Here is a 16,054-nt window from a genome sequence, read left to right as displayed (position 1 = left end):
TAACAGGCCATTGAATGTCACTGCATGGCTGATAAGAGCTACAGCATCCCACTGGGAGATGCTCCGCCCAGAGGGAGGAGCCAAGCATTCCTTCCTGGATATAACCTGGAGGTTCTGGAAAACCAACACAGCTTCTCCACTGGATTTCCCAGAGGAACAGCTGCCTCTCCCACTGGATCTTCAGAGGAAGACTACACCCCTCTACAGGATCCCTGCTCCAGCAGAACCACACCTGACGCTCCAGGAGGACTGCAGCCACAATTCCAACTGGACTGCTACCAGCACCCCGACCCACAGGCTGTCAGGTTGTGTTCTGACTCTGTCAGTGTTGTTTTAGTTTACTTCATTGTTTATTTTATCCTTTTATTTTCTTCCCTAATAAAAAACTGTTATTCCTGCTCCCATAGTTTTGCCCGAGAGCCCCTAATTTCAGATTTGTAACAATCCAGAGGGAGCGGGTTTACATTTTCCATTTCAGAGGAGGCTCTGCCTTCCTTGGCAGACACCTGTCTGTTCAAACCAAGACACTGAGAAATTGCATCTCCTCCACTGGCACTGCAAACACCAGCCCAAAAGATCAAACACAGCTGCTCTGTGCCACCTTGTCCTGTTGGGGACAATGTCCTTGGAGGCCACCTGCACAGACAGCAAGGGACTTTTCCACTCAGGTCCTGGGTGCCCCAGTGCCTCCAAGTTTTGAGAACAGCCTTGAAGAGATGGGATTTGAATTGTATTGAGGGCATTAGTCTAAAGTGAATGAAGAGGAGAGTATACTTCTCGTGTCTATCCCCAGAGTGATAAATGTGAGAGTGGAATATTTCTTCTTTTTTTTTTTTTCTAAGGCAAAGAAAATGGGAAACCAACACGGATTTCAGGCACAAGAGAAATAGCTTATGAATTTAGATGATAGTTCAGCAGAAATAAATTGTACATCTGTTCATTCATTTTAATAAAGCAGGGAAATGACACACTGCTGGAGCCTTTGGAGAATGCTGGTATTTTTAAATGATGATCCTATAATAATAGCATTAACATTTGTAATGCTGCCCATACTTAAAGAATTTAAGAAAAATACATTGATGGGATAAGTGAGCTTCAACCTACAGTCTGGACTCCAGGCATTAAAAAGTGAATAAGGTGCTTCCTGAATACTCCCAAATTAGTTCAGGAAAGGCTCTACAATGGCCTTCCCATGTAACACAGAAAATTCTCCCAGTGTGTGTTGATAAAGCTTATTATTTCTGAATAAATAATTCAGATGTGCAACATGTAGCTGAATTTCTGCTGACTAGAACCCCAGTCTTCATTTATAGGCAGCTAAAGTGGAGTGTTTACTTGAAAGTAGTCCATGGAAGAACCAACAGGATGATTCCCTGTCTGTATGGCTGCATGGAAACATGTCCCACCTTCTGCTGAATTCAGGCAGGAGTAGAACCTTTCCCCTGCATCTCCCACAGCACAGAAGTTAGAAATGGGAAAAGCTTCATTGCTTCATTGTCTCTATGCTGCCATTATTTACAAAGCCAGCAAGCAAATTTAAGAAATAAACTAGTGAGACTGCAGGGGATGGTGCAGTTTAAAAGCTATGTTTTGATTTTCAAAACTGTTCTCCATGGGAAATAATAAATTAGGAGTTCAATAATAACTGCCGTGTTCCCTTTAAAAGCATAATTATTAAGATCATTAAAATTTCCTTTTAATTGATTGCATTGGAGCAATTGCTGCTGGAGTAAGGAGCATCTAATACTGATTAGTGCTCACATGTTTCTCTTTGATCAACTGGGATAACCCCCACTCAAGGCAAGGGACACGAGCAAGACTGAAATCCTTGAGAAGTGGAGAAGTTCACCTAAATTACATCTCAGTACCTGAGGCCTTTTAATAATGTCCTGACACTGTCCCCCACTGCCACCAAAGGAGCTGAGGCTGAACTATCGTATCATCCCAAAGCAGAAATTTCCCAGAGATACTGCTGGGAGCCAGCAAACTCCTCAGTGCTGACATCCCTGACTGATCCAGCAGCACGTGAGAGTGGCCCTGTGCTCCCTGCTGCTCCCTGCAGCTCCAGAGGCAGCCAAAAGCAACCTCAACAGGCAGTCCAGGGAAACAAGACTCTTTGTGATTTGGCTCTCTCCTGAGTACAGGGGGATTGAAGAAAAGAAGTACCCCTAGGACACAGAGAACCCCTGGGTGAACACTGCCCAGCCACAGAACCCTCACAGATGTATTGATTGGAACTGCATTTTAATCATCTGCCTGTAGGAAAGGAAACAGCTCCCAGGGACTGTCAGGCAGCCCTAGCACAGGGCAGGATAAACCTGTTTGTGCCAGGAATATCAGGCAGTGCCTGTGTCACGGGAAAAGGACATTAAAGAGTTCAACATCTGCAGGCAAAGTTGAATTTATTTACTTATGGCTTCAATTATTATTTAAGAAGGAAAATTTGAAAAGGTCAGAACTGCTAAATCAGAAAGCCTGCCCTTCATTTGTCTTCAAACATACACAGGTTTCTTAGCTTCGTTCAGCACTGGATCAATTAATCAGAAACAATGTTCTTTGTTTTCAAATGCCAGTTGTGTTATTTCTAAATATGGAAATATATTGTGTTATTTCCAAATGGACCCGTTGATCTTAGAGCTCTTTTCCAACCTGAATGATTCTGTGGCTCTGTGAATCAGACAAGTAAATCAGAGTTTCATTTTTGTTTTAACCAATGTTAGAAAATGCTGCTTTAGAAAAAAGAACTATCAGGTCTCCAGTTTAGGTAGGCAGACACCTGTGGGCCTGTGTTTCTATTTATATTTATGCACAGAAATCCAGATTTACTTCCCAGTCTAAAGCTGCACTCCCATCTCCATTTGGATGGGAGCCACAGCTTGGATGCAGGCAGTTAAGAATATCAATACTACAGATAAATCTTCTTCCCTGATATTATTTCAGACAACTGTTGGTTTAGATTTAAGCTTATTTAGCAGGATTGATCTTCCTTATGTTTCTTTCAAAACTTCCTCACATAACTCCTTTGATTTTTCAAACTTTTGATTTTTTTTTCAGCTAAGAGATTGCTTTCAACCCTTTAAACTTCTTGAGGACAGCAGTGCTCTCTCCTCACCATCAGTCTTCTAAATGAAACAAAATCATTGATCTAAGAACATCTGACAGTACCAGTAAATGTATGGGCACCGCCAGCCTCGGTGGCTGGAGATGGGCAAAACAAATGAGCTGGGGAGGAGGAAATAAAGCCTAAAAGGAACAAATGAGGGGATGTGTGCAAGCCAACAGCCACGGGGCTCATTTAGAGAAGGCAGGCAAAGGGTGTGCACAGACTTCTGTGAGCCCTGGGCAAACAGTCAGTGTAAGGCACTGAAAACAAAAAGGTGGCTCCCAAGGGAAGCAGGGGATGAGGGCATGAAGAGTTCACTGGGGGGTGGGATCAAGGGATGGGAAAAGGAAGGTCTTGCAGAAATGAGAAAAAATCATGGGAACAGAATGGGGATCATGAGAGGACGAAGGTCGGACACAGATTTTGGTGATACAGTTTTCCATGCAGGGGAGGAGTGATGGAAGTAAGAGCAGAGAGAAAGGGGAGTCACTCAGCAAGAAGCAGTCAGGGATCCATCACTGGAGTGTCTGGGAGCTCTGAGGCTGCAGCTGGGAACAGGAGCAGAGGGGTTGAAGGAATGTGAGGTGATCAGGCTCAAGGAGTTTGGAGAGGAAGGAAAATTTAAAGCTAAGCATTAAACTTCAGAGAAGGCTCCTAACAGATCCCTGACTAAAGAACAGGCTCGGAAGGGGGAAAAACCAAGAGTTTGCTCTTTGGTTAGTTGGAATGGGGAAGTTTGCTTTGTCTTAAAAAAAGGGAATGAAGCAACAGGCAGAAGGAACTTTGAAGGATAAATTTTAGCACTGGAAAATTAAATATCAAGGAGAGGACAGAAGGGATTAGCACAGATCTCTATAAAAACTACATCAGGAGGAGAACAGGAGTTAGGATAGAAACTCCAAAGGACTGGCTGTAGAGCAATAATGTTGGAGGGAAATACTGGGTGAGGAAAACAACTAGGATTCAGGGGTTTTTCCTAATCGGGTCTAAGTCTGGAATGGGAAAGGGAAGATAACATCAATACTCTGCGTAGAGCTGGGCTTACACTTTTTTTGTGACATATGGACTGAGAACACAGGGGAACACATTTGTAAAAACAAATAAATATTAAGTGACTGTTAGACAGACGGCTGGAGAAAGGGCTACCCTTTCAGCAAATAAGCATCTGGAACTCTAAGGCAAACAAGTCCTGGAAACAAGCCAAAGTAGGAACTACAAGGATATGAATAAATTCCACTTCTGAACTGTTTTCCTCAAAAGAGACCATAACTACAAGGAGTCCCGTATGAACCCCCTAATCTGTTTTTGTTTTTTTTTTTAATGTAACAACACCATTTTCATTCTACTAAGTTCAAGACACAGCCAGGCCTATATAATTTTAATTTTTCCAAAATTAGTATCTTTCACAGGCATTTGCTAAAAATTTCACTTGAATAAACCTACAGCTCCTTTTAGCGTGGTGAGTTTTATCCATTGCCTATTTTAATGCTTCAGAGCAGAAAGAAAAAAGATATTTTGTCTAAATAATCCTGACACTTTGATTCGTGTGCACAGATGGTTAGCAAATTTTGGACTAGCCAAATCAGTTTTAGTGTTGCTGAGAAAAATAATAAAATCTTGTCAGTGAAGGAACTGATAAACTGATCACAAAATTCATTCCACTCTAGTGGAATGACCCAAGCAGCCACATAAACTATTATTTTTGAATGAATAGACTTCAGCTTTACAAATTCCCTCTGCTCATATAAACTGCAGCTATGATACCAGCTCACACATATTCTGTAATTGGTATTAAATAGGGTTTTGTCTGCTGCAAATTGAATATGTTAAGATCTATAGTGTGTTATCATGTTTAATCCTGCTTTAGAACAGAACTCCCACAGATGCTGCAGGCATATTAACAGTGTGGGTTTCTGAACTCGTGGGATTACAGTGATATTTTGCAACACATCTAACAATTCCTCTGTTTGTTACTTCTCCAATCAGCTGCACCGTGTCAGACAAAGAGATTTAGAATTCTTTGTATTTCTGTTGAAATTCCACATTCCACAGGTGAGGAACTGAAATAATTCATACATGGAGTAAAAGTTCCTTCAAGTCCAAAAAGGTAATACCTGGTTATCTCTTCCTCACAGCCCGACCCCCAATTTACATTGTGAATTAGTTTAAACTGAAAGAGGGAAGATTAGATTGGATATTAGGGAGAAATTCTTCCCTGTAAGGGTGGGGAGGCCTTGGCACAAGCTGAGGGTGCCCCTGGATCCCTGGAAGTGTCCACGGCCAGGCTGGACAGGGCTTGGAGCAACCTGGAATCCCTGGTTGAAGGGTATCCCTGCCCATGGCACATGGAATGAGATCATTTTAAGAATGATTTTTTATCATTCTGGCATTCTGTGAATAAGACGATGATTGAAGAGCCACTCTGCAATGAAATCACTGTTTCCACACTAAGGTTTTTTTTCAGCTGGGAGTCACACAGTCAGACAAGGTCTCCCAACAGAGACCCCCAAAGTTAATTTCAGAAAAGAGATGGGTGCCTCATTTTGTATCTTGATCAGAAAGCAACTGGGTGAAGCTTCTTGGAAGTCTCTGTCACCTGCCAGCACTCAGTGGTGAAGCTGGAATTCCTTGGACAGTTAATGAAGTACAATATGCTATGAGCACTCTTGGAGAAGAGTGAAATCAAAGGACATTTCTATGGATTGCTTCACCAGTACATTTAGAGGAAAAGAAAATTATAGGGGAAAATACTCAAATTTTAAAATATCCAATTGAAATCTGTAGAAAACAGTCCTAATTTAATTTGAAGGCAACTGCAAAATTCCATCTGGAGGGGGTTTTGGGGGGATTTTTTTGGTTTTGTCTTTGGTTGTTGGTTTTGGGGTTTTTTTGTTGTTTGTTTGTTTGTTTTGTTTGTTTGTTTTGTTTAATTGGAAAAATCACATATCCTCTCCTGGCAATGATTGCTAATAATTATGTTTATACAGCTTCCCTGAATAAGTGATACAAGACTAGGTCTGGAGACGTTACATTATCTTTGTTTAGCTTGTGCTTCCCTCAAGAGCCTTTGTCTGAGCCTTCCTTCCTTTTTAATTTCTACTCTAGCTCCTCACCCAAACGTGTTTGTGCTAGAGGTACTCCAAACTCTCGCTGCTGCTGTTTACTTTGTAATCCTGACCTTAATATCTGTTGTAAAGTTCACACTTCATGGCCCACATTGAGGAAGCACATTAACCTTCACTTCTTGGAGAAGAGAGCAGTAAATTGTGGGTTTATGGCTTTTCTGCTGCTCGCAGGGTTCGGATATTTGCTGCCTGCAGAAGCAGATGGAAGAAGCCTTTGGAGGATAAGTCAGCACAGGAATGGGTTTGTGGTGAGAATTTGCCAGCTGCAGTGAGAATTGCTGTTATTACCAGGAGCTGCTGCTGACCTTCCAAGCACAACCAAAGGCTTGCAGAAGGCAAGGGCTCGCCCAGGAGTTGGCATCAGGGTGGCTCAGATCAGCTGAGGACAGCAAATCAGGGCAACTAAACAAAGGGCAGGGAAGGAACAGTGACAAAAAGGGTAAAAAAAAAAAAAAAAAGGGAAAAGGACTGGCAAAAATGCAAGTTTGCTGTGTGAGAGCAAGAGTGCTGGGAGGAAAATCAGATCTGGAGGAGCAGCACAGTGCCTTTGTGTTCCTCCCCAAATTCCCACTGTCTGAATGATCATTTCTATTCACAGACTCTTTCCTGTATTGTACAAGTGTTTCTCAGCTGCTCCCAGGTTATAAAGCAGGCACTCTGTTGTTTTATGCACCACTGAAATGTGTTTATCTGGAGATTAAATAGACAACTTCATGTATTTCCTGACCTTGCTGGAGAGAAACAAAGCAATGAACTCACCCCTCACGAGCAAAGATAAACGTGGGAGTCTGCTGCCTCCTGCCAGGCAGCATATCCAGCCCTAATTATGTGATAAGTGCATGGACTCAGTGTTAAACATATTTTGCAAAAGTTCTTGAACAAAGTGCTTACACTGGTTATGCAGATAGCTTGCTGAAAGCCACATGAATACAGATTATTATGCACACAGTGTGAATCTGGATGAGTCCAGGAACCACTGGTCTTCCAAACAATATTATTTCATTTGGTTTTGGTTTCTTGCTGAAGAGTTCTCTGTCTCAGTAAATGCACAGAATAATCGTATTTGTTTTTCTTTCTCTGAAATTATTCTACTCTTGAAAATGCTACAGCAGAGTATTTGTTGTTAAGGTCGTTGGTAATTCAATCCTGAGTGGTGCTGAGCATTTCTCATCACATGAGAGTCCTCAAGCCACCTAATTCTGATAAAACCTGACACACAATATTCAAGAAGAAGTAAAAAAAACCAAACAACAAAAAGCATAATTTCATTATCCAGATAGCCAGACTGTTTAAATAAGTCTTCCAGATGTCCTTAGTTTGGTAGCGCCACCACACAACTCAGAAATATTAATAACCTTCTTCTTGATCATGGGCATATTTCCAGGTTATTTGAAAGTGTTTAGAAGAGAGACAGATATTTGGAATCGTAATTGCACTGAGAGTCAAAGCAATCCATGCTCCTAAACCCAGTTTTTTGAACTCCAGTGGGCACCAGATGTCTTCACAGCTACTTTATTAAGTCCAATAATATTTTAAAATTACTTTTGACATCTAAAATTATTTAAGAAAAAAATAAAAGAAGAGGCATCTACATGCCTGTTATTTAGATTTTTAGGTTCCCAAACTGCTTATGTGATTTTGAAACCTGTTCTATAAGTCATGACAGCTCAGAACTCTGGGAGCCATGAACTGTACCATGGGTGAGACAAATGACCAGTTATTAACCATGAAGAAATGGTACAGTCACTGAAAATTAAATTTCATTTTTGCAGTGAGAACAGAATGCTCACAGTCTTCATTTAGAAAATAAAATATTTGCTGCTATTTAGATGTTTGTTTCCTTTCATAAATTCTGCCTCTCATACATGAAAAAATACACCAGGTAAGATCTTTCATTTGCTTTCAAGGAGACTTTTGGGCACTTGGAGCTATGTCAAGTGTGTTAGTGAACTGCTGCAAGAGGATGAAGTGGAAATAAAGCTGAATGAAAAGGTCAGTGCAAATATTTATCCAATGTAGAGGTTTCTGAAGGTTAAGATATGAGCCAGGAGCCTTTCTAGCTGTAGTTAAAACTCTAGAAAAAACAAGGGTGGCCAAAGAGCTCCTCTCTGGTGATCCCCAGCCATCCTGAAGCTGCTCTTTGTGCCAAAGTTTACTGACAGCTGGAGAGGCTTTGCCCTGCTCTGTTGAGTTTCTGCATGAATTCTGATTTCTCTGCATGTAAATTGTCTCACAGCCCAAAACTGGGAGCCAAATGGAAATTCCAATATGCATTCTGTTCATGTGATTTTGCTGTAATGGTTTTATCCATCCCACAAAACTATTTCTGCTGACAAATCAGCACTGGGGGAGTTTGATCCAATTTGAACAGGCTGCTGGAATTCTAGATTGGTTCCCATCACTTTCAGGCCATAATGAAACTCTGATTCTTAACTATCAGCCTGGCAGGGGCATGTCATCTGCTCAGATCTGGTGCTGCTGCTCAAGCCCCTCAGCCCTGCCAACATGCAGAAAGAGAGAGCAGTTTGAGGCGTGGGAAGAACCCAAACTGGTTCATTCTCCCCAGCTCTCTGAGCCACCCTGGCAGCTCCTGCTGGTTTTGTCTCTGTTCAGCCTGGTTTGCACTGTGATTTCCACCCCAGCAGGGAATGGGGGAGGGCTGCAGCCCTGGCCTTGCTGCCCAGCTGGCATTTAGCACCTCTGGCTCTGTTTTCCACACAGTTGTGGTTCTCACTCAATAGCTCTCTCAGTCAGATGTAAAGAAAAATAAAGAAAAGAACCCTGTGGAAGGGGGTTGGAAGGGAATAATCTACCATGAACATGACTGTGTCTAAAGGTGTGGTCCAGATCCCTGGAAGTCCTGCACAGAAAGGAACAAAATCAATTAAGAGTCCCAAAGGGCAAGATTTTCCCTGCAAGACAAGGTAAGAAGGACTCAGCCCACAGGAGAGGAGAGGTGAGATTGGTTGGCTTCAAACGTGCAAAGTCAATGGGCAGATCTGCTCTGGGTTGCCAAGGTCTGTTTACCACAGAAAAGTATCATGCCCAAGAGAGACACTTCTGTAAAAGTATGGAAAAGTGATCCAGGAGGAACCTTAAAGTGGCTTTAACTCCATGTTTGTTCCTCAGTACAGTTTAACCAACACCAAGAATTAAGGCAGGGACTCTCAGCAGCTTCAAGCCTGCTTCTCACCAGTCTGAGCTGCACAATAAATCTCTCCAGATGGTGCTGTGGAAGTCTCAGATCCTCTGTGCACCACGAGCAGACGGAGGGGCAGATTGTCCTCCAGGGGCTGCCTTCCCCAGGGGGTGACACAACTGAGCCAGGAGACAGCACTGCAAGTCACCATCAATCATGGCCACAAGCGACCCACCCACTCACAGGTCTCCACAGGAGCTGATGAATCATTTATTAAAGCTCCCATTAGTCATTTATTACTCTTTTATAAACCATTTATCAGCTGGTATTCAAAATGAGAGCAAATCATATTTTTCACTTAAACCCCAGCACTATGTATCTCAAGTCTCACCATGGTGGGGCTTTGTCAAATTACACAAATTTTATTCTGTTCACAGGAGGCAAGATCTTTATTTTACTGGAAAATTCTTTTCTAAGGACATATATATTAAAAGTAAATTTATACCAGGCAAAATATTTTCCCTAATCTTGCTCTCCCTGGCGTGACAGAATTATTTCTGTGTTACATTTCTTTGTCCCAGAAATGGATGGAATTGAAGGTGAGGCTGGAAGTGGGCAGAAAGAGGAATTGTGTGAGGAATGGTTGTTCCCTGGCCAAATGGAGTCTCTGGTTGCTTTGTGCCACTGTGACAAATCCCACTTTTACAGGTTTGGCTAGGGATGGGCTGCAGTCCCAAATCTGTGGCAGGAGGAATGCGGGAATTTGGGGCACTGCAGAAACATCTTCCCCTTCAGCCACAGCACTGCCCTCCCCTCTCAAGTGCCTGACAGGATCTACCAAGGAAAAACAATATATCTGATTTTAGGGGAAAATAACACATTAAAGAGCAGCAATGGAAATTTTAAAAATTCAGGTCAGAAGATAAAGGCAAACAGAGTCAGAGGAATGTCATTTTTGAGCACACACTCTGCAGGCAGGAATGGAGTAAATAGGATTTGTTGGGCTATTCTTTTGGAGAAAGAAGAAAAGACAGAAAGGGGCCAAGTCCCTATCTTTTTTGTGTTAAAACTAATTTTTTCTTCCCCTAGGTCTTAGGCAGAGCCAGATCTCCAGGAACAGATACCAGAGGAGAATTTGCCAGCTCGTGTCTTTCAGCAGATGCCACATTGTTAATTTTTCATCACACCACAGCCACAGTGACATTAACTCTGGACCAAAATCCCCTTTTTTGCTGGATACAACTCTGCAGTGATCTGTCAGCCACTCTTACAGTGACACAAGAAAAGAATTCTCGTTTTTGTTAATGTTCTAGGTATAAACACTCAGCACCCTTAGTGTTCACTCAGTCCGGCTCATTCCCACCCACAGGGAATATCCTGCAGGATGCAAGCCAGGTATCAGATTTTCCAGAACAATCTGTGCCTGCTCCTTGCTTTGCTTCATTCCTTATTTTCTCATAAGCAATCCCTTACTGCTGAACAAAATTGGACCCTAAAGCCTTCCCCTGCTGGAGAGGAAACTCCAAAATCTTTTGTGACACAAAATAATAATTCACAAAATTCATTTTAAAACTTCTTCCCATAATAGAAATAAGGTTGTAAATTTTACAAAGCAGCCACTAACTTTACAAGTATCTTTATTTTCAATCTCTGTAATTTAAATCTGGCACGATATCCCAGCCACTGTGACCTTTTAAAAGGCAGACCTTGCTACCTCACCCGGGAGTTTTGGAGGAACTCTTAAAATATTGCTCTATTTGGCATTAAAGATGAAATTATTAAATTTCAGGGAGGGAACAGGGTACTGTTTGCACACCTGAATGAATCTTTATGCTGCTCAGAGCCTATCATTAGCAGGAAGTGTAGATGTGAGACAGAACAAGGCAGAGATTTTTGAGTGTGTGGAGCGACAGGGCAATAAGCAAATAATGAACTGGGCTGAAGCAATGTCTCATTTATTGAGCCATCAAAGCGCCTGACACACACTGCAAACCTCCAGGGCTTCAGCTCTTGCTCTGCAGGTGAAGGAATTGCTGGGCTGGATCACAGCCAGGATGCTCAGCTGCTCCTGGGGGGCACCCTGGCACTCCTTGGATGAATTTCCCCTCCTCACACTGGCCCAGGAGTGGGATGGAGGGAGGGGAAAAGGGTGGCTGGGAGAGCAGAGCCACTGGGCAAGCACTGCCTCTTCCAGGAGAGGGACTTTGTACAAGATCAGGTAGGGATAGGGCATGTGGGAATGGGCTCTAGCTGAAGAAATGTGGATTTCAATTGGATATTCGAAAGAAATTCCTCCCTGTGAGGGTGGTGAGGAACAGGCTGCCCAGAGAAGCTGTGCCTGCCCCATCCCTGGAAGTGTCCAAGGCCAGAAATAATTTAATTCATTACTATAATGCATTATTTATAATTTAAAATATTTATTAATTAAAATGAATAAAAGAGGCTACACGTTGTAATCAAAGCTGCAGCATTGCTGAATTTGAGCCTTCTCCTTCAGAAGTTACCTTGAAAAATATTGTCTTTTTCTTTCAGCTCTAATTCCAATCAATAGTGTTGCAGCCTGTGGTATGCAACTGGTATTAAAATGCAATAACTAAGCTCTTCCAGCAGAAAATCAAATAAAGTGGCATTAAATCAACTGATAGACACCTCCCCCTCTTATTTTAACAGAGAATCTGCTCCTGCAGGGGGCTGGCACCACACATGAAAGGCTGATTTTTCCTGCCTTCTTCGTGGAGTATGAATATCACTTAGCGAGGCAGAAAGAAGATTTCTGAGGTCATTAGCGTCTCTAAATAGTGAAAGGTTCAAACCCACACCAAACCATTAAAAAGAAAGAGAGGTGTCACTATGGAAAAGAGAAAAAAAAATGCAAGAAAAATATCTAAGAGCAGACTTTTCAAAGAAAACAAGATAATGCTGTCTCTTCACACCTATTTGATTTCCATGCTAAACCCCACAAACTTTCCAGGGTATAAAGTGACTTTTACTGTCACTGAAAGAACTGAATTTATGGGAATTTCTGAATTCCCACAGAAATTGATACTAACAATACATTTGCGGCTAAGCAGGCACGTGAATTTTTGTGTCCAAATTACCAAATTATTAAGTCAAACAGGACTATAATCATAGAAAGACTTCTTCAAAAGAATTAAATCTAAATATTTCTTTCAGAGAAGAATTCTCCAACTTTGGAAATTCAAGTTGGTAGGACTCTGACTGGCATGAATTGCTATCAATATTGATTAATCCAATAAATTCTTATTTCTAAATGCACCAAGCTGTCCTTGTACATAGTTATTTTCCAGAAGGTTAAAAAAACCCCAGCATTTCAAAGATATTTTAAGTAGTGGTTGTCAGGAAATGGGTTTCAGAGCATGAAAAGCCTCATCTAAAAGGTAATTCAAAGGGAATTAATAGTTTGATCATAGTCACTTAATTGTCACCCATGTACTTGAAGGGTTTGAAAATTATCTCCATGATAATTTTCAGGTGACTGAAACACTACTGCCGAAGCATTTTACTGATGTAGTTATAGATATTCCCTTGGCACAATTGTCATTGTTTCTACTTTGTTCTTATTTTTCCTTTTCTTTAAAACCTTTCTCTGTCGTGTTTGAATCTGGTGTTCGTGCACTTTGCATTTATAAAAGAAATAATTCTTCCAGTCAAATAACAGCAATTAGTTTCAATGTAATCCATTACCAAAATGCTAATATTAGGCCAGGAAATGAATTTTAAAAAGGTAAAAATATACTTCAGATTAAATAAAAAACACCTCTACAGCAACAGGCTTCCATTTTCTACTCCACAATTATCTTAAAATCATGTTTACTTCTCATGTTTTGGGAATTTTTCCTTAAAAGCTTGCAGAGCCTCAGGGAAGTTTATAGGAAAATCCAACCTGGCTGTAATCAAGTAAATTCTTAAAACTCTCTCATTCTCCCCAGATACCAAAGTAAATCAGACTCACAGTCAGTGTAGGGGATGGGAGAGACCAGCGTGAGCAGGGCAGGAAGTCTGGTGGATTCAGGCAGGGAATTCCCTCACCTTGGTTTTGGGGTTTATCAGAACTTCCAGCTGAATTCAATTTACAGGGGAAAAAACCTTTCCTTGCAAATTCCACCTGTAGGCTAAATTTGAAGCTTTTAGGACTGGAGCTTTAATTCCAGAACCCCAGACTCTGGCTGGCTCACAGGGGAAGTGCTGTAGACAGCAGGAAAATGTTGTTTTCACCCACGCTCCTGACCATCCAAAGCCTTAAGCTAGTTTTGCTATTTCCCCCCACAGGAGCAAAAGGAGAAAGTTACCACCAGCAAATTGATTTTACAGGTTTGCACCCTGCTAGCCAATCTCTAAATGACATCTTTTTTTTTTTTTTATCTTATGGCTGCACTGTGGTTTGGAGCTGGTGCACACACGTTCATTAACGTGAAAAAAAGAAAAGAGCAGCTCCAGGAAAGTTTGTCAGACCGAGCTAAAAACATTCTGTACGTGTCTTCTTTCCTTAAAGAACGCCTTTATATTTAGAAATGAGCTAATTAGGATTGCTTGCACCATTTTGGAGAGAGCAGATGGCCAGTTCTTACCTCCTTCTTGGTGAATTCTGGTGCGTGGTCATTTTTGTCGTCGATAAGAATGGTGGCAGTGGCTGTGCCTGTCAGTCCCACATCCATCCCACCCATGTCCTTGGCTTCTATCACCAGCTCATACTTTGGGCTTTCCATGGTCTGGAAAAAAAAAATAGAAAAGAAAAGGTTAAGGAAAAAAAAACCCCACAGAGATAACATACTATTTTTAATTACCATTAAAATAATAAATTTTAAAAACCCCAAAACTTTATTTATAATAAAACATAGCAGAGAAACAGGTCTGTTATCACGGTTTTACTGAAACACAAGCACAGCTTTCTATGAGATCAGCTGCTACCCTGGAAACCTCATTTGCAATCCACCATGAAGGTGAATATTGGTAAACAGTACATAATTTATCCTGTTATTTAGGAAGATTAGGAAAGAGGTAAGAAATTAAAATATACTTGCTCTTTAAGAGTAAGCTCTACCTTCAGTGCACCAATACTTAGCAGCTTGCTTCATCAGTGTTATGATGGGTACATAATTAAATACTAATGTCACAATCTACATATAAATTCACTTTATTAAATCCCATTCATTCTGGGTATTAGCATTTAGACTGGTAATTTAAGTTTGCTCCACTGCAAGAAACAAGAAAGCAGTTTCCAAAACAGGCAGAGTCTTCCAGTTATTGCCCAAAGCCAATGTGCAGGGTGATATTAATGATTTCTATTGCTGATATCTGGCTGCCCACCTCTGCAGAACCAGACAGCAGAGGCCCAGAGCAAATCCAGCCTAATTTCCTCTCCTAAAACACAGCCATAATCTGGGAAAAAGCCCCATTTGTGGTCAGTTCTGGGATGGGAATGTGGCAGCCTCTGGAATTCCTGGGATGAAAGCTGGAGCAGGGGTCAGAGCTCTGTCAAAGCTGATGCTCTGATGTTCTCAGCATCAGGAACTGCTCCCCTGGCACTGGTAGGGAATTCTGCCATGGATCTCAGTGGGACTTCACTGAAAGGAGTTTTCTGCGGCTCAAGTGGAAGCGCCTGCCCAAAGCCCACGAGAGCAGCACCAGCACGGAGGCCACAGATGGGCAAGGGCTGCAGCCACCTCTGAAGCCACACAGTGAGAACCTCACACTGCTCGGGAATGTGTATCCAAACCCTCCTGGACAATAAACCTGCATCCCACGGGGAAAGCTGCAACAAAGCCACTGCTTTTGGAACCTCTTGGAGCTGTGATTGCAAGAGCCCAGGGTTCCCTGCTTGGATATCACTCATCCATGTCATTTATCCCACAGTTTTACAGGGAATTGGACACAGCTCAGCAAAGCAACCTCAGCCTCTTGGGTCACCCAGGCTGCTCTGCAGCCAAGGGGTTTGGAAGCTTTTCCCAGATTGTGAATTTTGTACCTCTTGGAGCTGTGTCTGCAAGAGCTCAGGATTCCCAGATTTCACATCCCTCACCCATGTCCTTTATCCTACAGTTTTCCAGGGAATTGTCAGGAATTGGACACAGCTCAGCAAAGCAACCTCAGCCTCTTGGGTCACCCAGGCAGCCAAGGGGTTTGGAAGCTTTTCCCAAATTGTGAATTTTGCATTGTATGTTTTCCTGGGCACATCCCATCTTCTCTTTTTTTTTTTTTTTTTTTTGGAGAATGTGTGAGAAGGGCATCCCAGCTGATTGTAGGTAGATTTTGAAGCATTTTTGGCCAACAGAGAAGCAACCACCTCTGTTGCTCCTCAGATCAGCTATTAAGAAACAATAAATTTACCTGTTAAATCAACAAGTCAAGCCGGAAGATAAATTTTGTTCTAAAAACATATGGACTGCTAGGAAATCAGATGCCACACAGGGGATCCCAAGAAATGTATTTCCTGTAGTCTTACAACATCATTCCATGAAATTCATCTCAGAAGGTGGCAAACCAAGACCAGGAGTTTGATTTATAACATCATAAAAACAAACGCAAAGAAGCATTACTGACATGTCTGCAACACAAACTCCCGCCATGGAGGGAAACTAAATTTACAGTTTTCATATATTTGTTTTCTAAAGTGCATTAAAACCTGAAGGAGGCTTCTCTCCCTTCCTCTAGCTGTGACTTTTTCAT

General features: G+C 41.8%; 1 protein-coding gene across 2 annotated transcripts in view; it reads right to left on the bottom strand.

The window, feature by feature from the left end:
• Positions 1-16,054, bottom strand: part of CDH13 (cadherin 13) — a 442,930-nt gene that overhangs the window by 67,882 nt on the left and 358,994 nt on the right. For both annotated transcript variants that reach the window (XM_038147938.1, XM_038147939.1), the window contains exon 8: positions 13,957-14,097. In XM_038147938.1, the coding sequence (XP_038003866.1) occupies positions 13,957-14,097 (141 nt within the window). The remainder of the gene's footprint in view (positions 1-13,956; positions 14,098-16,054) is intronic.

Source organism: Motacilla alba, chromosome 11 (genome assembly GCF_015832195.1).
Source record: "Motacilla alba alba isolate MOTALB_02 chromosome 11, Motacilla_alba_V1.0_pri, whole genome shotgun sequence".
NCBI lineage: Eukaryota > Metazoa > Chordata > Aves > Passeriformes > Motacillidae > Motacilla > Motacilla alba.
This window is presented reverse-complemented; position numbering and strand designations above follow the sequence as displayed.